This window comes from Macrotis lagotis, chromosome 7 (assembly GCF_037893015.1).
Source record: "Macrotis lagotis isolate mMagLag1 chromosome 7, bilby.v1.9.chrom.fasta, whole genome shotgun sequence".
Classification (NCBI taxonomy): Eukaryota; Metazoa; Chordata; class Mammalia; order Peramelemorphia; family Peramelidae; genus Macrotis; species Macrotis lagotis.
Window position 1 is genome coordinate 60,815,037 of NC_133664.1, and position 22,850 is coordinate 60,837,886.

Genomic DNA, 22,850 nt, shown 5'->3' on the forward strand with positions numbered 1-22,850 from the left:
GAAACAGAAACAGAAACATTAACAGTGAATGGCAAATCTCTAAAACGGAACCACTAAAGAAATGATCCCAACTGTGGGGCAGCTAGGTGGTGGCACAGCAGATAGAGCACTGGCCCTGGAACTGGGAGGACCTGAGTTCAAATTTGATTTCAGACACTAACTGCCTTACCTGTGTGACCTTGAGCAAGTCAGTTTATCTCATTGCCTTAAATAAGATAAAAAAAAAATTTTAAAAAGTGATACCAACCCAGGGATAAACTCTTAATATTTCATGATTGGTATTGCTTGTAAAGTGCAGCTGGGGTGTTTATTTTCTTTTAACTATAATATAATGTGTATCTAATGGGCAGGATCGTGGATCACTCACCGATCACTTAGCATGAGTTGGGCAGGGCTGCTCTGACCCTCACTGGAATTCCCATGTGTGGTGGCATCAATATTTTATCCCCTTATTGGACTATAAACACCATTAGAAAGCTTCGATATAAAGTTTGCATCTCTCCCCCCAGGCCCTTCTGTACCTAGTAGGTGCTTTTGAACAGTGAGATGGGGCAGTCACAAAAGGTAACGTGCTCTTCATTCACAGACACAGTGGCCAGGACAAAGGTGGTAAGACTTCAGAGTTAGACTCTGTGATCACATCACATCTAAGGTATTTTGTTTACTTCTGGGCACCACATTCTAGAATCAAAGTTAACATACTGACCATCTCAAGTGAACTCAGAATTGAATGATAAGAGAGAAAGAGAGGAGAGAAAGAAAGGAAGGAAGAGAGAAAGAAACAAAGAAAAAAAGAAAAGTGAGAGGGAGTGAGGGAGAGAAAGGAAGGAACCAAGAAAGGGTTTATTAAGTAGCTCTTTACAAATATTATCTCATTTTATTTTTACAACCTCAAAGGTCAATGCTATTATTGCCCTCATTTTACAGCTGAGGAAACTGAGGTGGTCAGCTTGCTGAGCTGGTACCTGTAGTGGAATTTAAACTCAGGTCTTTCTGACTCCAGGCCCAGTACTCTATCCATTATATCACCTAGCTCCTTATGGAAAGTAATTAAACCTTTTGACTTCAGTTTTTTCATTTATATAGTATGGATGATAGTAAATTTACCTGCCTCACAGGGTTGTTGTGAGAAAAGTCCTTTGTAAACTGCAAAATATAGTGAGTTATTATGCTTATTATTCAATTTGCTCATGGCACAAAGCTAGGAAGGATAATTAATCTGGGGATCCACTATCAGTCTCTTAAAGTACCTCAACAGGCAAAAAAACAATGGGTCAAATATAACACAAAATTTAAATGATAAATGCAAAGTATTATACATTTATACAATTGGTTTTTTTGAGTTAAAATACAGTCTAGAAGAGATTTAAAGGCAATTATGTGGAAAAGCCTCGAGGAGTCTTGGCCGACTGCAATTTGGTTGAGGTCTATGGTGATTCCATAAGATCATATTTGTAAAATGCTTTATAAATTATAGAACACTATATAGATTCAATCATTATTAACTAGTCAGAAGCCTACTGTAGTTGCTAAAAAGTCACAAGAAAGGATCTAATGTGTCTTCCTCTACTCTGCTGCTCAGAACAAACTTAGAATATTGTGTGTGCTTTGGTGTATCCTGTTTTAAAAGAGATATTGATGGATTGAATGCACACAGAAAGAGCGATCTAAACGGCAAAGGAGGTTGAAAACCGTATCACGTGATAAATAGCTAAAAGAACTGGGGATGCTTAGTTTTGAAAAGACAAGATTTTGGGCAACTTGATAACTGTCATTAATTATTTGAAAGGCTGGCAAGTGCAGGAAGAAATAGGTATCATCTTTGGGACTACAGATATTGGCTCGATGGGTGGAGGTTATAGGGCAGCAACTTCCAGCTCAATATAACAAAAAGCTTTTAAAAGCTCTGAAGAATGGTACAGGGCATTTCCAATCCCCAAAACAATGACTACTTGCCAGGAAGCTATTATATTAAGCAAAAGGCTGGACCATGCACTCTCTGAGGTTCCTTCTAATTCAAATATTTTATCTTTCTCCATTTCTCCCTCATACAAAAACCTCTCTGTCTCTTAATATATAGGAATATGGACATGGCTTCTTGATCACTGAAGGGCATAAAAAGGCCTGATCATGTTGGGTCAGGGCCCTTTAGACTCGATGGATGCCCCAAGGTCAGACAAGTTGCCACATTCCGCCCAGGGGACCAGATGAATGTCTTAAAGGAGATGGAAGGGGGAGCTAGGTGGCGCAGTGGATAAAGCACTGGCCCTGGAATCAGGAGTACCTGGGTTCAAATCCAGTCTCAGACACTTAATAATTAGACCTAGCTGTGTGGCCTTGGGTAAGCCACTTAACCCCATTTGCCTTACAAAAAAAAAAAAAGGAGATGGAAGACCTACCTCAACTACTATTCTTCAGACTGAAGGCTGGCTGCTGGTTCTCTTGCACCCACCAGATTAACACAATATCCTACATTTCATCCATGACCTCTTTTACAAGTTTCCCTCTATCACTTCTTGTTTATGGTTCTATCTGCTCAGGTCCACCTGTATCTCCACAGTACCTTTTGGGCAATCCTCAGATTGAATTCTTTGAGGATTAAGATTTTCCATGACTTCTGAACAACATCTAAAAAGCCACGATCTCCAAAGAGCTCAGGTATTCAGAAATATTGGTGAACACATGACTCTATAGCTCCTTGAATACCTTAAGATAACTCACAAAATACATGATGGGGTCATTTTTCAAAATCCTAAAAAAAAAGGTGAGGTGGTCCCTTTATAAAAATTACTTAGGATTCAGATTTTTGGCACTGCAAAAAAAAAAAAAATTGCCAAAGCATCCTTTCCTTCCCTTATTCCTGTTTCTTCCACCCAAATCAGGCCAACTAACCTGAAAAAAAAAATCCAAAATGGTTTTGTGGACCATTAGGATTAGACAGGAACTGTCTGCTCTTTTTTGAGGAGAAGACCAAGTCTGTATGACACTTTCTTAGCCATCCCGTTCCTCCCCCTCCCCAATCAACCAATACAGGCACAGCCCTAGAGCTCTACAACACACCTATGCTCAGGAGCACTTGGCAAGTAGCTCCCTGTTAGCAGGATGGTGAACATAGTATGTGACTGACTGGAGGAAAGAACCAAAGGAGAGTGATGGAAACAGGAGGGCAGTGGTCTTAAGGAGGTGAGAAGAGGGGCTGCCCAAGTGCCTGGTGTGGGAGGAGACAAAGGGTGAACCCCAAGAGATAAGCATTTGGCCTCCTTAAGTGCCTTGCTTAGTGGACAAGAGAGCTGGGTACAATATTGTCTCAGAGATGAAAATTGCATTTTAAGAATCTGGGAGAAAGAGAATTTGAGGGAAAAGTTGGCCCTCTTGGTCCCCCGTGATTTCTAAAGGCCCCTGCCTCCTACAGCATTGCACCAGGGACCTTTCTAGGGGCACACTATTTGTCCTTGGTGGAAACACTTCCTCCCTTCCCAGTGGCTAACCCGAGCTTCAGGGACTGAAGGGAAGGGGCTGAACTACACAACTCCTTGAGTCCCTTCTGGAGCCAAATATATAATCCTATTGAATGATGGATTGGGAATCTGGAGGACCTGGATTCAAATGCTGACTCTGCAAGTTACTATCAGGGTAAAAAAAAAAAAAGATACAGGTTTTCTCCTGTATAAAGTGAGGGAGGGAACATGGACAAACTTTAGATCTAAATAGGTGACAGACTTCCTAGTCTATCTACTTGTCACTACACCTGCCCTGGGATTTGCAATTGTGAGATTATGGAAAGTGCTGGAATACTAGTGCTGGAAGAAATGATAAATTGGCTGACTTTAGAAAAACATGGAAAGACTTGTATGAAATACTGAAAAGCAAAATGAATAAAATTAAGATAATGTGGTACACAGTGACCGCAATACTGTTCAAAGAATACTTTCAACAACCAAATTATTCTTGTGTATGAGATCAACTAAAAAGGACCTCTGAAGAAAAGAAGACACTATCTACCTCCAGAGAAAGCAATGATAAATAGAAGTAAACCATACACAAAGTATGGCTTTATATATACATATATATGTACATATGAATGAATTTATGTTAAATGTTGGCCTTCTCTAGTGTGAGGTGGGGAACTTATGTGGAACTTAAAATGTAAAAAAAAAAATTAAATTTTTAAAAAGAGAAAGAGCTGAGCCTAGGATCAATTGGTTCCTCCTGTTCAGTCCAAATTTGTGTCCAACTGGAATGGTTTGCCATTTCTTTCTTCAGCTCATTTTTTTTTTGCAAGGCAAATGGGGTTAAGTGGCTTGTCCAATTATTAAGTGTCTAAGGCACATTTGAACTCAGGTCCTCCTGACTTCAGGGCTGGTGCTCTATCCACTGTGCCACCTAGCTGCCCACTCTTCAGTTCATTTTTACAGATAAGTGAGGCAAATAGGGTTAAATGACTTGTCTAAAATCACATTGCTAGTGAATACCTGAGGACACATTTGAACTCAGGAGTTGTTTTCCTGTCTCCTGGCCCAGTTTTCCCTCATTTCTACCCATTCTGCAAGGGCCAGCTTTGATATCACAACTCCCTGCCTAAAGGATCTGATAAAAAGTAGTGCTATGGCCCTGCATTCAGTAGGCACTTAATAAATGTTTGCTCTGTTGTAAAGACTGGAATCTTCTAGTCACTTCTAGTGTATTATTTAAACAGCTACTACAATCAACACCTCCTGTGAATTAGCATAATGTTCCTACTGGTCTATTTTACCAGCCTGGATCTCACTGTAGTCAGGAATTAAACTATCTTTCTGGATCCTTCTGATTTCTCCCTAATGCAGTTTCCACCTCCATCTTCAACAAGTCTCCTCCCCAGTGCCTGCATTTCCTTATTTTCTCCTCACTGCCATGACGGCTGACTGCTCCAAATTGTCCCCAGCCTAATTAACTTTGCAACATAAGTTGCATAGAATTACAAGTGAAATTTCACCCGCTACCCTACGCTCGATTATGCCGCAGAACTCGGATCCTACGGCGCTGCGGTCGGACGGGACTGGGGTTAGGCTGTGCCTGCTCCCAGGCGGAGGAGACTCTGGGTCACGGCCAGGACGCTTGCATTCTCCTAAGTCCCCGGCCCGGCGGGCCCGCAAGGCCAGGCCAGGGCCACAGGGGCGGCTGCGCGAGGCAGCGCGGGGTGCCCGGCCGGGCTGGGGGCCGCGTCAGCCCGAGCTCCGGTTTGCCCGGGGCCGTGGGGGCGGCGCTCACCTCCCCGGCCCCGCCGGCAGGGACGCGCGCTTGCGGGGGGCCGCTCGGGCTGGAGCCCGGGAGCTGCGCCTCGGAAAGAGGCGACACGGGGGCTTGGCAGGTGGGCTGGGGCCGGCGCCGGGGCGCCCTTTAACTGACCCCTCACCCCCTCTCTCGCTAGGGAAATCCCTGAAAATGCCAAACCCGCTCCGGAGGCGGCCTCGGCCCGGCTCTGCGCGGCCCCCAAGCGGCCGGGGCAAGCCGGGGGGCGGGGGCCCCGAAGGCGCAGCTGGAAGGGCCGGGGCCGGGCTGCGGGGCGGGCTGCGGGGCGGGCTGCGGGGGCTGCGGGGGCGGACTGCGAGGCCGGACTTCGGGGCCGGGCTGCCGGGGTTGCGGGGCCGGCTGCGGGGGCCGGCTGCGGGAGTCGCGGGGCCGGGCTGCCGGGGCTGCGGGGCCGGACTGCGGGGGCCAGGCTGCCGGGGCTGCGGGGCCGGACTGCGGGGGCCGGGCTGCCGGGGCTGCGGGGCCGGACTGCGGGGCCGGACTGCCGGGGCTGCGGGGCCGGACTGCGGGGGCTGCGGGGCCGGACTGCGGAGCCGGACTGCCGGGGCTGCGGGGCCGGACTGCGGGGGACAGGCTGCCGGGGCTGCGGGGCCGGACTGCGGGGCCGGACTGCGGGGCTGCGGGGCCGGACTGCGGGGGACAGGCTGCCGGGGCTGCGGGGCCGGACTGCGGGGCCGGACTGCGGGGACTGCGGGGCCGGGCTGCGGGGACTGCGGGGCCGGGCTGCGGGGGCTGCGGGGCCGCTGCGGGCCGGGCCGCGCGTGGCGCCGCGCTTACCTGCTGCACGCCCAGGAAGCGGTAGAAGTCCAGCGGCACCTCCTCCACCAGGTCCAGGAGCTCCAGGTCGGCGCCCTCCCAGGCCCCGGCCGGCGGCGGCGGCAGCAGCAGCAGCAGCGGCAGCAGCGGCAGCGGCACCCGCACCCGCGGCATCGCGCTCCCCGCGCCGCGCGAGGGCCTCCTCCCCGCGGGGCCCGAGCCCGAGCCCGAGCGCGGACGTGGCGAGCGCGCCGCCGGGAAGGAGCCGGGCGTGGGCGGGGGCAGCGCCGCGCGTGGGGGACGCGGCCGGGACAGCCGCGCGCTCGCGGCCCCGCCGACCCTGACTCCCGGGCCGGGCCGAGGGGCTGGGGGAGCCAGCGGGGCTCGGCGGGGGCGGGGCGGGGGCGGGGCGAGGCGGGGCTTCCCCTGGCCTCGGCCTATCGGAGGCCCCGCTTCCGGTGATGTCACGTCTCCTAGCAACCCGGGCCGAGGCCCACAGAACCGGAAGCGGGCGGACCCCGCCTCGCCCCGCGGCGGCCAGGTGGACCCCGAGTCCCGAAGGGACGCGGGCAGTGGCAAGGATGCCCCGGCTACCGGGCACCGCGCCTCCCCGGCCTCCTTCCCCGACGGCTGAGGAGCGCAGCTAGGCCCCGCGCGCCCTCCCCAGCCCCCCGCGGCCCTCTCTGTGACACGTCAGGTCTCATTCATAAAAGCGCCCCCGCCCCCAGCCATGAGGCTGCCGAGCCTTGGTGGGCGCTCCCGAGGCCCCCAGGGGGACAAGGGAGGCCCGCATCGGGCGGTCGGGCTGCGGAGTCCCCGCGGAAAGTTGCCCGAATTATTTGACGATTCGGGGATGGAAAGGAGTAGGTACAGGGGCGAGAGGCTGGGTGGGGGAGGGGCCACGCGGAGGCACGTGGGTGTCGCGTGCTCGCCCGCGGGCTCCTGGGAAATGTAGTCCCGCCCCTCCCCGAGGGCCTCCCCCCGCCCCCACGGTCACTCTCGGGGGCCTCGGGGAAGGCTCGCGCCCCTGGACCCCAGCAGGACCACGCGCCCTCTCAGAAAGGTTAGCAGACTACAGGACATGCGAAGCAATGCTAAGAACCTTGTAGCTTTTTTCTCCATGCTTCCCGTGTGCCGCTCCTGCAGGACACTGGCATGTCCGACATGTATAGAGTGCAAACGTTTGTCTGTTTAATAATACTTTAATATATTAAGATGACTCACTCTAAAGGAACTTTGATGAACTTTTTTGTTTCATCGGAGGTTAGAGCTGGAAGGTGCTTCCTATTTTCTACTGAGGCTATGAGCCTTCCAGTCACTCTAGTCCACGACTTCAGTATCATTTAGAACTTTTCTTCCTCACTCCGTGTGATGATGATGATGATTGTCCTTTGTTCTGGAAGGAGACCATGACATCGGGGAGGTGATGCCCTGACAAACATGTGCATTGGATTTGAGGGGTGCTGTGCCAAGTCACCAGCCTCACTGTCTCCTCCACAATCAGCAGTGACCAGATATGGATCGGGAGGAGATGGCCCTGGACTTCAGGGTGGTACGGCGCTGGCCTGGGAGCTGGAGGATGGCCTGCCTCAAGCATTCAACACTTATCTTGTCACTCCTATCTCTCACATCAGTCCTATTTTCTCCATTCACCTTAGTTCAGCCCTTTGTCACTTTTTGTCTATTGCAGTGGCTTCCTGATTGGTCTCCCCGTCTCAAATCTCACCCTTCTCCCTATAGTCTATCCTACACAAAATTGCCAAAATGATTTTCCCAAAGCAAAGATCTCAGTTAACATTACCCCATCCTCACACTCAGTAAACTACAGGGCTCCCTATTGTCTCAAGGAATTTAGTGTGCTATTCTATGCATGCTACCAGGTCAGGGCTGATTCAGACTGGCTTGGTTTCCACCTCTATTGGAGTGAAAGGAGACATTTAGAACCCATGTAATATTTCACAAAAGAAACTTAGTGATAGATTTAATAATAAACTGTAAATTTAACAATAGACTGGCGAGCATGTTCACTAAAGATATAGCATTGGTTCAGTTTGGCACAGTACCTCTCTCGTTTGACAGAATGAGTTTGCCTTTTAACTTCCTGTTCAATGAAGAATAAAAGCCCATAAGGAATAAAAAGCCAGAGGAACCCCTGACTCATCATAGGCTAGGTTTTTATCCCTAGTCAACCAGGAAAGTTTGTCAACAGTTCAAATATTAGACCCCTGGACCACTTCTCAAAGATGGTTTTGTTGCCCTTTAGAAAAAGATAAAAACTAGAGTAGCCAACATGAGTAGATATTGCTGCTGCAACAATGCCTTCAGATCTAATTCCTCCTTAGCCCTCTCCATGACTCTGGTTCCTTGCTCTTTCTCATAAGGGGCAGATACCTTTTTAATCAGACTGTGTGCCTTGCCTGGAATGCTTTCACAATTTACCTTTCCCTAACTTCCTTCTAGATTTAACTCTGACTATATTTTATGCCAGAGATCTTTCCTGGTTTTTCCTACCCAAGACCCCCCAGTGGCAGCTGCTAGTGCTTTCCCTTCAGGGGTTATTTTCCATCTATTGTGTATATATCTTGAATATATCCATGTATTCATTAGCATGTGAGCTCCTAGAGAGGAAGCAGGAATTGTTTTTGCCTGTTTTGTATTCCCATACTTTTCCTCATCTCTGTTTCTTGAAATCCTTAACTTTCTTCAAGACTCTGATTCACCACCACCTTCTGCATAGGTGCTTTCCTGGTCCAGATAGTGTACCCACCTCATGTTACTTGTATCTGCTTTGTATGGGTTTTGTGTGTAGCTAAACATGTTGTCCCCCTAGTGAAAGCATCACTGGACTTTGACTTGTCTCTGTTATTTCCCCATACCTAACATGGAGCTGGGCCCATAATAAGGACTCAAATGCTTGATTGATCCAGTCCTAGTCTCTGAACTTACAAGTTGAAAAAATAAGGAAGACCAGAAATTACATATTATAAAAATAATGACTATTCCAATGGGGGAATAGAAGCATAGATATGTTAGGCCTCAAGGTTTCTTTTAGAGACCATCTAGTCCTGAAAGGTTTAACCAATTTTTGCATCATGTTCCCTCTTTTTTAGCCTAGTAGAACCCTTCTTAGAAGAATGGTTTTAAATGCATAAAGTTAAAACACGCAGAATTGCAGAATAAATGTATTATATGGCAATAGAGATGTAATTTTTTTCCCAGTCAAGTTCATGGATAGACTGAAATTTATCTACAATCTGTGGATCCCAGGATAAGAAACTCATTCTATTTTAATTCAAGTTTAGATTCTCCCCTTTCTAGGGTAGCAGATTGCTGATGCTTTAGTTGATTGACTTTTCTTATGGGGCTTGGTTTGGGGCCTTGATATTTATGGTGTGTTTTTCCTTTTTTTCCTGTTTTATTGCTTTATTTCAGAACCAATCCAGAAAATATTTCACAGATAGAGCTAAATTACAAATTTATAAACTGTTAGAGCTATAAGGCACTATAGAGTTATAAAATCATTTAGACCAACTCCCTCAATTTACAGAAGAGGAAACTTAGGCCCAGAGAAAGGAAGTGTCTCCCCCATTAGACTGTGAACTCCTTTAGACCAGGGACTCCCTCTTTTTTTTTTTTATCCTCAGTTCTTAGCATAGTCCCTGGAAAATAGTAATTACTCAATAAATGCTTATTAAATTAAATTACATTGAACTCAAAATCATATATCTAGTAACTGGCACTCTATGTCTTCCTAGGAGGGGGTTAAAAAAGGGGGGCATTTCAGATATTCTCTTTTAATGACTTAAATCAATTTTATTAATATGTCACCTTCATTTCTTCTTGTGTCCTTCTGCCACCTCCTAGAAAGCCATCCCTTACAACAAAGAACAAAAAAATGTAAGGAAGAAAAGAAGAAAGTAAGGAGGGAAGGAAGAGAGAAAAAAGAAAAAGAAGGAAAAAAAGAGAAAGACAGAAAACAGGAAGAAAAAAAAGAAGAAAAAAGAGAGGAAATGGGGCAGCTAGGTGGCGTAGTGGATAAAGCACTAGCCCTGGAGTCAGGAGTACCTGGGTTCAAATCCAGTCTCAGACACTTAATAATTACCTAGCTGTGTGGCCTTGGGCAAGCCACTTAACCCCGTTTGCCTTGCAAAAAAAAAAAAACTTAAAAAAAGAGAGAGAGAGAGGAAAGAAGGGAGAAAGAAGGAAGGAAGGAAAGAAAAAAAGAGAGAAAGGAAGGAAGGAAGAAGAAAGTTTAGAAAAACGAACAAAAAAACCCTGGCACCATGTACACTATTTCATACCAGTAGTGTGTGAAATTATTTCAGCAAAGGGGGTGGGGTGGGATAAGGAAAAGGTATCTTTTCCTGTATCTTTTTGGGGGACCAAGTTTGGTTATTTTACTTTTGCCTCTTTCAGTTTTCTCTAGTTTTATTTCTGTTCTCTCATTTACACTTTTGGAATCATTGTGCATGCAGTTTACCTGGTTGGTTGTTTCATTTGCATCAGTCTTTTTAAGGGTCTGTATTTATCATGTTCATCATTTCTTATAGTACAATGTTTCATCACATTTGCATAACACATTTTGTTTTCTTCTTCCCTATTTTCATAAATTTCAATTGAAGTTCAAGTTAACAAATATTTATTAAGTATTATGTGTAAGTAACCAGGCAATGGGTGGAGAATACAAAGATAAAGAATGACCCAATCCCTGCCATCAGTCTTCAATTTTTGTTTTATTTCCTTTTTCATTGTTTTATTTCCTTTCTCATTGTTGTCAGATTTTTAAGGTGAGGATGAGCATAATATAAATGCCTCTCTGGAGCAAGAGTGGGAAATCTTAGTTTTGTTTTGCTTTTCTTTCCTAACAATAGTCAAATATTTCCAAAGCCTTTTTTTTTTCTTGATGTCACTCAATGAGCATTTATTAAGCTCTTTTACTGAGCCAGGGACTCTGCTAACTATTTGGAACAAAAACATAAAAATTTCTTATTCCATTGTATTGTCAAAACACTAGTCCCAAAACTCAGTTCTGTCACCTAGCATCCTGAAAACATGACTGGCACGTTTAAGGAAATAGTCTAGCATGGGCAGACCTCATTCCATTACCCTCTCATACTGCTTTCTAGGGGCAGCGGGAAAGAATGGCTCTGGTAAAATTATAACTATCTTGGTTTAGAAGGGACTTTAACAAGTCATCCAGCCCATTTACTGTAGACTGAATCAAATTCAATCATCTCAGGGAAATGTGACTATAGCATATCCGTTACAGATGAAATTAAAACCCTGGCTAGTTGGCACAAATCAGAGGGTTCTGGCTCATTTTAAATCTTGAGAAAAATTGGGTTTATGGCTAATTAATTTATTGGTGTGGGACCTATTGTTGATCATGAATTGTTTCACCTCTTCACAAATTTGTCCATCAAACATTTATGAAATGCTTATATTATATGCAATAATAAGAAGTTTCATTGCTTCAAAGTATTCTCTTTGCAACAGCCATCTAAGGTTGGTACAGACAACATGATGGCAGGGAGAGAAAAGGAGCCTTGGAGTCAGGGAGACCCCAGATTCAGATTCCTTATCTGGGAAGGGGGACGCCAATAACACCTTCCTCCCAGGGTAGTGAGACTCAAATGAGATAATATATGTAAAGTGTGTGCAGAGTGCTTTATAAACCTCAAGTCCTCTATAAATGTCAACTCTAATTACTAGCCTCCTTTTAGAGATACAGTGCACAGACATTAAGTACTTTCTCAGTGTTACGATATTGAGGATAAAAGTACAGAAAGGAAGAAAAAAAAAAGACCCACCCCGCCCCTCCTGAAACTTATAATCTATGAAGGGGAGGGAGTGTAAGGATCATAGATCTAAAGCTGGCTATCTAATCCAACATTATAATTTTACAGAGAAGGCAGGTTAAGTTACAGTCACAGGTCACAGAATATTTGAACACAAGTCCTCTGCCCCCAGGGCCAACATGTCCAGCTCTAGATAAACAAACACAAATTTTATGAAAGAAGAAACCAGGGAGCATAAACTTCTACAGTTAGAGTGGGCAGGGAGGTAAGGCAGTCTACAACCCTCTGACCTCCATGCCAAAGCTCTTTCTACCACCTAGCTGCCTTTGTGGAGCACTGTCCTAGGGGTAGGTACATCTGTGTTCATCATTCACAAAAAAATACATCAGCCAGACCACTGCAGATAATGTTAAAATTAGCCTGGCAATGTAGTAGAAAAGGTCCCTAGCCAAACCACTCTCATAGTTCTGTAAATATGGAAAATAACTTCATATCTATTAAAAAATCAAGTCTGTTTTTGGGATTTCAAATATTATATTACAATGTTGTCTTTTCAGTTTTAAACTTGGGTCATACCCGTGTCCCCATACTTGGGGTTACTTGAATTTACAAAATTGTTCCAGGCATCAGCAGTCTGCCTATTTCCATCTATTTTCTTATCTGATCTCAGTGAGAACATGTTATCCATGTTTCTTTTTCTAAATTCAGTTTCAAGGTTAAAAGATAGAGGCCAACTTAAAAGCACAATCTGCACATATTTCCTTGACTAAGGAGGAAAAAAGTCCCCAATCCATATTGAATTATTTGATCTCCAAACACCCAGTTGGTCATTTTTCTCTCCCTGTGAAGTTCCAGATAAGCATGTTGCCCACTTCACGCAAACTTTAACCTGCAACAACAAAATCTACCATTTCCTCTAACATCTTTTTCAGTTCCAGTCATTTTTAATTTTTCCAAGGTTTCTGTCTTTACTCATGTACATTATACTCATGTACATTAATCTTTAGATTTGAAAATGGGCTTTTTTCTGAAGTTCCTTTTACTAATGATTCCAAATTCACCAACCTGGATATCCTCCTTTAAAGACTTCTCAACTCCACTCATGCACAACAATTCTTGTTTTCCTCCTATGCAAGAACTTTAATTAGCCTGCTCCGGAGGAATTTAACAGGGCTCTTCATCATCTGTTCTTTCATTCTGAAGGGCTTGGTTTTGGTAAGCTGGCTTGGAGCCCTAATCTTGTTTGTGATGCCAAATTGAGACACAAAGGAAAACAGAATATAGATTGTGTACCCCATCCAGCAACTGCTAATGTATTAAATTTTTTTTGCATGGAACTACAACTCACAGGGAAGTATGTGACTGAATTTATCAAAGAGCAGATATTATTTTAAAAATCTGGAATTAGCAACATGGACCACACACAAAATCAGTTATTTATTGGTTCAGAGTAATTAGTAACAGCCTGTAGGGCATTAGCAATTTTAAATTTGTTTCTCAATATAAAAGTTATGCAAGGTTCATGTTATTTTGGTTATTCTCATAACTACATCTCCTTGCTTCCCAACTGATGCCCATATGTAATGTTGAGGCTAATTTAATTGGCAGTATTTTTGTGTCCACCAAAGTGCCTCCAACTCTAAGAAGTTAAAGAAAAAACCAAATTCCTTAACTTTTCAAAAAGAATTTTAAAAATAATAATCTCACCACCAGAGGGCAAAGAACAAATTCTGCAGGCACAGGGGATCTTCACTTTCTAGACTAATGATGTTAACAAGGTCTTCTGCTATTTGCAAGGACTTTTTTAGGGGTTAAAAGGTGACGGATCTCCAAAGGGAAGCTGCTAATTCTAAAGTTAATCTATAGATCAAGAGACTTCCCTATTTATTTTATGGGGGGGAAAAAAGCCCCTATAGATACCATAGTCTGAGTCTGGTATTGTCCTCTTTTAGACACTTTCTAGAACCATTTATTTTTCTTTTTTAAAAAAACTTTCAAAGATGTCTTTGAAAGAAAGAAAAACAAATGAAATCTGAAAAGAGGGCACCTTTTTAGATAGATTGAAGGCTTTAGAACCAGGGAGATCTGGGGTGATGTTCTGCTGAAAGCATATAAATAGCCATGTCACCATGAGCTCCCAAATTACATGGGAGTTGCCAAATTATGTCTCTGTGGAAAATATACTAAATTCTTAAAAGGTCCATACCTTTTGTTTTAGAACACACAGGAAACTAATAAACTTAATGTGATACTAATTGAGTCTTCAAATATTTATCTATTAACTTCTTTTGATGGATTGAATTGATTAGAGATTTGTGATAGTTGTATTTCAATTCATCTTCATCATAATAATTGGAAATATATTTCCCCCTGAAATTGATTGCACAGACCTTCTTTTGCATCATGCATTGCTGTTTCCTTCAATGTACTTTATAGATGTGGTCATCTAGCTCAGTTTCCTGCCATTACACAAATCCATCACACTTCAGCCTCCATTAGACATTTCTGGGTATGGAAAATTAATACTTCAGCAGAAAGGCACTTTGGGTAGCTTGAATTATTTGTTCTTTCATATTTAGATCTGAAATCTATCCTTTGGTAACTTCATTCCATTGGTCTTGATTTTTGACCCAAAAGTCAGACAAAAATGTCAATTCTCCCCTCTAGATACTTAAAGAAAACTCTCATTGACCTCTTGGTTTTTCAGTATTGCTCTGCAAATCCCAGCATTCTAACCCTGTGGCACAGATCGGAAATGTGGGCTTCTTTTCTCCACTGTCACTCACTCTATACTTTGAGTAAGTCATTTGAAGACTAACTGTTTTAACAGTTTCTTCACACACACACACTCTATCCTTTCCCACCCCACACCTCTTCTCTTGGTAATCAAAAATACTCAACCATTTCATATTATAAAAATAATTGCCAAGTTGCATTAATTTATCTTTCTACTTTTTAAAGTCCTTTTGCATATATTATCCTGGCTCAACACTCATCAGTCAAGATTGCATAATAGATGAAGTATGACTGAAATCAGAGAGATCTGAGTTCAAATTTGACTTCATAGTCTTACTAGCTGTGTAACCTTGAGCAAATCACTTAACTTCTATCTCCCTCACTTTCCTCATCTGGAAGATAGGGATAATATACTAATTTCAACCTCATAGAAATATTGTACAGATAAAATGAAATATTTGTAAGGTACTTTGCAAACTGTAAGAAATTATTTAAATTCAAGCTATAGATGGAGAACTTGAGATACAAAGAAAACTAGCACAGACAGTCTATTTCCAGGACTATATTAGAAGTCTTTCTAGTTTGGTAGAAGTCATTAAAATTTGTATATAACTTGTATAGTCTTTGGGAACCCATGGTCTCCTAAAGCCCTTTAAAAGAAAGTCAATAATTTGTTTTATGGTCTCTGGAATCCTTGCTCTTGCTCAAGCTGATGCCATCTCTTAAGTCACAGACTCTTAAGAATATAGATTTGAAGTGTGACCTTGGGCAAGTCACTTAACCCCATTGCCTTACAAAAACCTACAAAAAATATAGATTTGAAGTTCAAAGGAAGCTAGTCCAGCCTTCTCTTTGCAGAGAAGGAAAGAATCAAAGAGATGTTAATATACACACAATAGTCAAAAGTATCAATGCACTTTTTCTCCTGGCTTGCAGTTCATTCAGAGTTACTTTGATAAAATAATTAAAACTGAAGGTCTTAGGTGATATAAAATTTAAATGTATGACATTTCTTTCTTTCTTAAATGAAGGCATTTTTTTCCTCAAAGGTTTATATAAAAGTACCAGTACATTAAGGGTCTGTGGTAGGGTTAGGGATGAAGAATAGGATAGATTGAACTTTCAGCCTTTGTATTTTGAATCTGTGACCCTGGACACTGCTTTTCCATCTTAAAAACCTTAAAATCTGGCCTACCACCCAGACAGTTCCCAAGAAGAAGGGAAGAAAGAATGAATTTGTTTTTCTCTCATTCAAACTATTTATTGAAGTAAAATCAAATTAAAATATTGTCAGGGGCAGTCTTGAAAGAGAATAGAAGTCAAAAGGGTAACTTGAAGGGGTTGTAGCAGAGGGGGATTAATCAGTCCTACCCAATTTTAGTGATGGTGAATTTATGGGTTAATAGTGTATATCTTGTCTATTGTTCATTCCTACCCCTCACCCAGTCCTTTCTGTTATTCTAAATTACTGTCTAACCATCAGCATTCCAGGATCTTGGGACAATTAGCCATGCCTTGTCTGTCCATTGCCTTCACTGCGACTGACCTTAAAAGTAGACAAAAGTACCATCCTGGGCTACTTTGAGACCACTTCAAAGAGACTTCGGGTTTGCCGTACATTTACCCCATCCAAATTCAGACTCTATAGTTAGTTCAAGAAGCTTTGTAAGGGAGACAGGAAAATGATTGTCCTGTTTAAGCACATGATTTAAGTGGCTTATTGACAGGGATAGTATAATGGGAACTCCATTATAAGTTGCACAAGATACTCCATTTTTCCTGACTCCAGAAATTTTCACTGGCAGTTCTCCATGCCTAGAATTTTGATCTCTTCTCTTGGCTTCCTTAACTTCTTCCTTCAAGTGCTAGTTAAAACCCAATCTTCTGTAAGGAGCTTTTCTCAATTTCCCTTAATGGTAGGGCCTTCCTGTAGTTGATTATCTCCTATTTATCTTATGTTTGGTTTTACAGCCAGTTCTCTATTAATTTATTAAGTGGACCATTCCAAAGTACTCATCCGTTCCCTCTCTTGGTTCTGAATGAGCCAGCCCCAAAGAAATTCTGCAAGGTCCCTGAATATTGCAAACTAACACAAAGCAAGAACTGCAGGTTGTTGTATGCATGATGTAGTCTTCCTCCTTAAACTGTAAGTTCCTTGAGGGCAAGGATTATTTTTTACCTTTTTTCTTTTAATAAGCCCAGACTTTAGAAAAGTGTCAGAGACAGAACAGACACAATAAATTCTTATTGATAACTTATCGTCAGCTGGTTATTATGTAGATTCATAAATATTTAGGTCAGATTTTAACTTCAGAAACATAATGTTAGTGAACACACACACACACACACACACACACACACACATACACACATACCTCATTCTTTAAATTTGCCCAAGAGACAAATTTTAATTCTCTTTCCCAATATACAAAAGGAATTTCACCATTTTTTTTAAATAAGTGAAGAGTAAAATAGTATAAAGAGAATGGTCAATTCCTTGCTCATACAAGGAGAAAATTACATCTATTAATCCTTCCTCCAAATATATCCTTGGTCGAAGAGTTAAAAGCAAACTAAAGAAATTGAAATTTATAAAATCTTATAAAAATTATAAGATTTTATAACTGGAAAGGATATCTGATCCAACCTCCTTCTTTTACAGGCAAAAGAAACTGACTCCCAGCAAGTTAAATGACCCACCTAGCTAAATTGCTGCTGAAATGTGATACTTGTATTTTTCATGTTCACCATAATTTATAACATACAACTCAGATGCTTGAATTCTAATCTCACTCTGATAACTTCCTCACTGTGTGACTATGGGAAAGTCTCTTAACCTCTCTGAGACTCAATTTTCTGTATAGTATAAATAGTGATGCCTACACATGCTGTATTTACCACATGGGACTTTTTTAGGATTTCATCTGCTATAACACATGTAATGTCAGTTATCATTATTATTATAGTTATATATAACTACATTTCTTATTGTTAAAAAAACCATATCTTCTATCCCTTAATGTGGATGTTTTGGCTACTATAACAGGTTGCCTTTTCTTGATGTTGACTTTTGGTTTGAAACTCAAAAATATATATTTTAAAACATAATATTATATTTTGTGAGGGCCCACCCAGTAAAAATTTAATGCCTTTTGTCCAGAGGAAAATAGAGAATCTGGGACATTTAGTCATGATTTTTTAAGAACTGAAACATAAGAACTTAGGTAAAATCTCTTAAGAGGGTTTTTATTATATTAAGAAATATAAGCACTTAAGTTACTACTTATTGTAAAGAAAAGCAATGATTCCTCCTTTTTTTCCTGTACTGACAACTATAGTCAATATTTTTTAAAATGGGATGCCAGATAAGAGGTTGGAGAAGTTAATCCCTAAGTTTCCTTCCATTTCTTAGCATTCTGTAATTCTAGATATAAACAATGCAAGTACAGAAACCATTCCTAACAGGACTCCTAATGAACTCCCCAGGGTCTATGCTATGAGAAACTCATTGTATGGTCCTATATTTCATGTGTTTTTAAGTAATTCCTGCTACTTCATATATTGCCTAGCTTTTAATGCATTGGCACCCCCCAAAATATTACTTTTTCACTCTTTGCTACTTTGGCCTACCTATATTAATCAACTAGAAAAAATAATTCATCATCTCATATATTTCTCTTTTTTGCAAAATAAAAAAATAAAAAAGGATCCCATTCTGGAAAAAGAGGTTTTTCTAATGATATGTGTTAAATATATAAAACGCTGAAAAATATTTGTTTTTTTTCTATTTTGCTTTTGATGCTATTACCAGCATTATAGTAAAAAGTAAAAACTATAAGGAATAGTGTTTTGACAAAGCCGTGATAGTCAGAAAATTCTGCAATGGCCTGTGGACACTTTACCCTTCCACAAGGAAATAGGTGACAGTTACTGTGATAATAAATGTTTTTTAGAAAACTCAACTCTTTTTTTTTATCATATTCCCTTTACTATGACTGTATGAAATGTACTTGCAAAATTTGTGAATATCCAAAGCAACTACTGTTTAAAAATAGGATTTCTTGGTTTAAATAAGGTTTATACTATGACATTAACAAGTTTGACTTCGATTATCTTGAAAATATTTTTATACCCTTTTTGGCATTTTTTTGAATTTTTTACAAGTACCAACTTTGATAGGTGACAGTCATCATTTTCATACTTTTCATAAACTGTATCTTTGGCTTATAAATTTTCAGTATTATGTCAGAAGTATCATCATATATTGCTATATCACCATATCTTGCCAGATTCATATTTTAAATGTTTCATTTTGCTTCTATTATCACATAATATAATGTTTTGACTATTAAATGGAGTGCTTTATCATTTGGGGGGTAGGTTTATAGATAGAAATAAAGATATCTCTTCCAAAAAATTATATTGCTTCTGGTTGACAGAAGAGTTTCTGATTATTTTTTGAGGGGTTGGTTGGTATCTTAAACTGAATTGAGAAAGATGCTACAGAATCTTAAAAAATCATGAACAGAAGTACTCTATTTTTTAAACATGTTTCACAAATATTGCTAGGTATTGACAATACTTAGGTGTTCCTCAAATATTTGCTAAATGAAAGAATATGTTGTTTTGAAACTTGAAACCAATTCTTCTGGATCTTTATATTCTTTCTGTAAACCTTAATGAAACTTTTGAGCAGGGTTCTTAACCTGAAGTCCAAGAACTTATTTTTTAAAAAATTCTGATAACTATATTTCAAATATTATTGATTTCCTTGGCAATCCTGTGCATTTTACTTTATGCAATAGAGAAGAGATGCATAGATTTCACCAGATTGTCATAGGTATTCAAAGTACAAAGAAGTTTAAGAATCCCCAATGTAGAGGATAAATCTTTTAAATAGATGTTTCATAATTTTTTTTATGTAAAGATATAAAATCTACTGTCTCTTTAACAAAAAAAAAATGCCCAGGATAGTTTTGTTATTGTCTTTCCTCTCGATTAACCTAGACCTATTACCATCTTCACTACATACAGGGAAGCTTCATAATTTGATGTTTTGAATATTTGTGGTGTGCCACACTAATTTACACTGTGCACACACAGAGCCGCAAGTCCCCCTTTTCATTGCTCTTTTAGGTAATCTAGTAAGTGATAATCTCTTTTTAATGCCTTCTAACCCTAGTGCCTGATTAATTTGTTAAAGGAAGGTTAACACCTTGTAGCACTGCCTCTAATTGAGGGTATTTCTCTACCTACCACAGGTGCAGTGCATAATCAAGAATCCAGAGGATAAAAATAATTGAGCCTCTCTCATTCTGACTACTGAGCTCCAGAGACCTGGGTTCAGGGGTATATCTCTGCCTTTACCACTCTTCTTCTAGAATCAGGACTGGGATGTTTACCTTAGAGCCAGGAAGGAGTTGCCCAATGGCCTGTGGGATTACATGCACTTTTGTGCTTTTCTAGAATTTAGAAGAAAGGGAAGAGGTGGAGCAATATTTGTCACCTACCTTTAAACACTGAGTCAAGTAGGAATTGACCTAGTCTACTTTTTAGAAGTATTCCAGCTTTGCCTAGACGATAAGGAAGGCAGCAGTTATCTTACCCCTCCATGCTCTATAGAATACATGGATGCAATTAGAAAGTGTGCTTTTCTCTCTTCCTCCACTCAGCCCGACATATATAATGACTACATGCTCCAGACTATCTAGGACGATGATACCCATTTCAAGAAATTGAAGTGTATTTTTTAACAGATTCTTGCAGAAGAGATACTGTGTGTGTCTCTCCCTACATTTGGTTCAGAAAATATGGTGCCTTTACACTGGAAAATTAGCTTCTCATTTTAAGGTCAGAAGTTGCACTCCAGGTTCCTCTGTCTACTCATGCCAGGAACTCATATGTTTGATGGAATAAATGACAAACAGAATGTATTTCTGATGCCTGCTGGGATGTATAACACATAACTCAGTTTATAGGCATAGTTAATAGATATATGTTTACACGCAACTTTCCATCTTTCAGCCAACTCGAATCCCTAAATACAAACTTCAGCATTAGAGCACATTATGTGGATTTATGGTGCTCACTGTGGGACTTTAGATCCATAAACAATTAACTAGATTACTCATAGGGTTCTTTAGGCCATAAATTCTATTCCCGGTGTTTATGGAGACCTTATCACTAGAGTACTAGAAGGCTTTGCATTATTACTATTATTATTGTTTAGCATTTAGAGAATGTCATATATAAGGGGAATACTTTATAATTGTATTAACTAACTCAAATAGCATTCCCAGTTTATGGATGAAGTAAAAATTAAAAATTTTTGTAATGATATAAATTAGCAGCAGAGTTAGAGAACTCTCAGCTCCCTAGATTCTAATATCTTGCTTTTGCTATCTTACTTCTATTAAGTCTATGGCATTTGAATTTTCATGTTCTTTTCACAAAATACTCTGTGAAATAATAATACTGTGTTTTAAGGTTTACAAATAACTTTATTATTTCTAATATAATAATAACTTTATCATAATATATAATTTATTATTGCAAATCATTACATGCCTTTATTTATTTCTCCCAGCAACCCTTTAATAGATTTTTTACAAAATGATTATCATGTGTCTCAAACTATGTTTGGTTCAGAAAATATGATGACTTTACACTGTGTAAAATTAGATTCTGATTTTAAGGTCAAAAGTTGTCCGGGTTTCCTCTGCCTACTCATTACAGTTGGTAAAGTAAATTCTACAGAAATTACCCCAGTTTATAGATAAGGAAACTAAAGCAGAAACATAGGTTTCAAATCCAGATTTTCCTTCTTTTTAGCTCTAAGACTCTGTTGTGAGGAAGACTAACTTTTTATAAACCTAAATGGGATGTGAATGTGAGATGACAATGATGGTGATAAATAATTGTTTAAGTGAGATGGTGAAGGTCAAGGTTTCTTATAGCCTGCTGACTTAATAGGTACTTAGTCGATACTTAGCAGGCAAGTACCTTTTCTGAATCTGTTTCCTCATCTGTAAAAGGGAATAACAAAAAATAGATTTTTGTGGGGATCCATTGAGTTAACTAGCATATATAAAGCACTTTGCAAACTTTATCGTGCTATATAAATTCTAGCTACCATTATTTATTATTATTATTGTTATTATTATTATTATTATTATTATTATTACTTTTTTCTTCAAATTGGGTGTCTTACATGCTGGTACCTCAGGCTTTAAACTTTTTATATTAGTAAAATAAAAATTGGTGGCACAAAATATAAATATTTATACCATTCTAAATCTGACCCTCTTCTTTGCTTTTCAGCTACTTCAATCTCTGCTGCCTTCTCCAGCATTTTCAATTTCTTCCTTTCTATTGGGCCCTTGGGGCAGGTGGGACAGTGAATAGAGAACAGGACCTGGAGTCAGGAAAACTCATCTTCCTGAGTTGGAATCTGACCTTAGGACATGTAATAACTATGTGAACCTGGACAAATCACTTAAACCTCTTTGCCTTAGTTTCTTCATTTGTAAAATGAGCTGGAGAAAGAAATGTCAAACCACTCCAGTATCTTTGTCAAGAAAATGCCAAAAAGGTGTCAAGAAGAGTTGGATTTGACTGAAATCCCTGAACAACTGTAACAACCAAAATGGTGACTGGGTGTAGAAGAGAAGGGAGATGTCACTTTGGTCACTGAATTGACCTTATCTTTCTAGAAATCATAATAAAAATTCTCAGATAGCTCATAAAACCTTAGTTAATCCACAATTAAACTGAAATATTATATTCCCCCCAGATCACTCCAAATTATGGATTTAAGATATGGTAAGTTACTGAGAGAATAGACCCTAAAAAATAATACTGTATTTCAGTATTATTCAAAATGTAGGAACTAATTTTCTAAATGAATTCAGGGAAATATTTATTAATCCTGAGATATATGAATTATATAATGCTAGAAAAATGGATATATGAAGTTTATATTAGACAGAATCTCTGTGCTTGTTGATGATTCAATGAGATAATATATATAAAATATTCGTGTGCCTCTGGGATATTGAGAAATGCATAAGGGAAGTTGAAGTTTCTGAAATGGATGGAACCTGTTGAATTGAGACCTGAGGGGAAGGCAGTGAGCCAGAGCATCTAAGAATGAATTTGAATTTTGTAAAGGTGATTGTTGGAATTCAGGTTTACAGGAGCAACAAGTTTATGACTATAGTATGGTTGGTTGGAGAGATAGAAAATAATGATTTCTTCCTTTCATTTTAACAT

General features: G+C 40.5%; 1 protein-coding gene across 1 annotated transcript in view; it reads right to left on the reverse strand.

Moving 5' to 3' along the window:
- DNAJC1 (DnaJ heat shock protein family (Hsp40) member C1) overlaps window positions 1-6,725 on the reverse strand; it is a 243,794-nt gene extending 237,069 nt beyond the window's left edge. Inside the window, exon 1 of the mRNA XM_074192974.1 lies at window positions 6,067-6,725. Within this exon, the coding sequence (XP_074049075.1) occupies window positions 6,067-6,219 (153 nt within the window). The 5' untranslated portion in view covers window positions 6,220-6,725. The remainder of the gene's footprint in view (window positions 1-6,066) is intronic.
- Window positions 6,726-22,850: the final 16,125 nt, after the last annotated feature.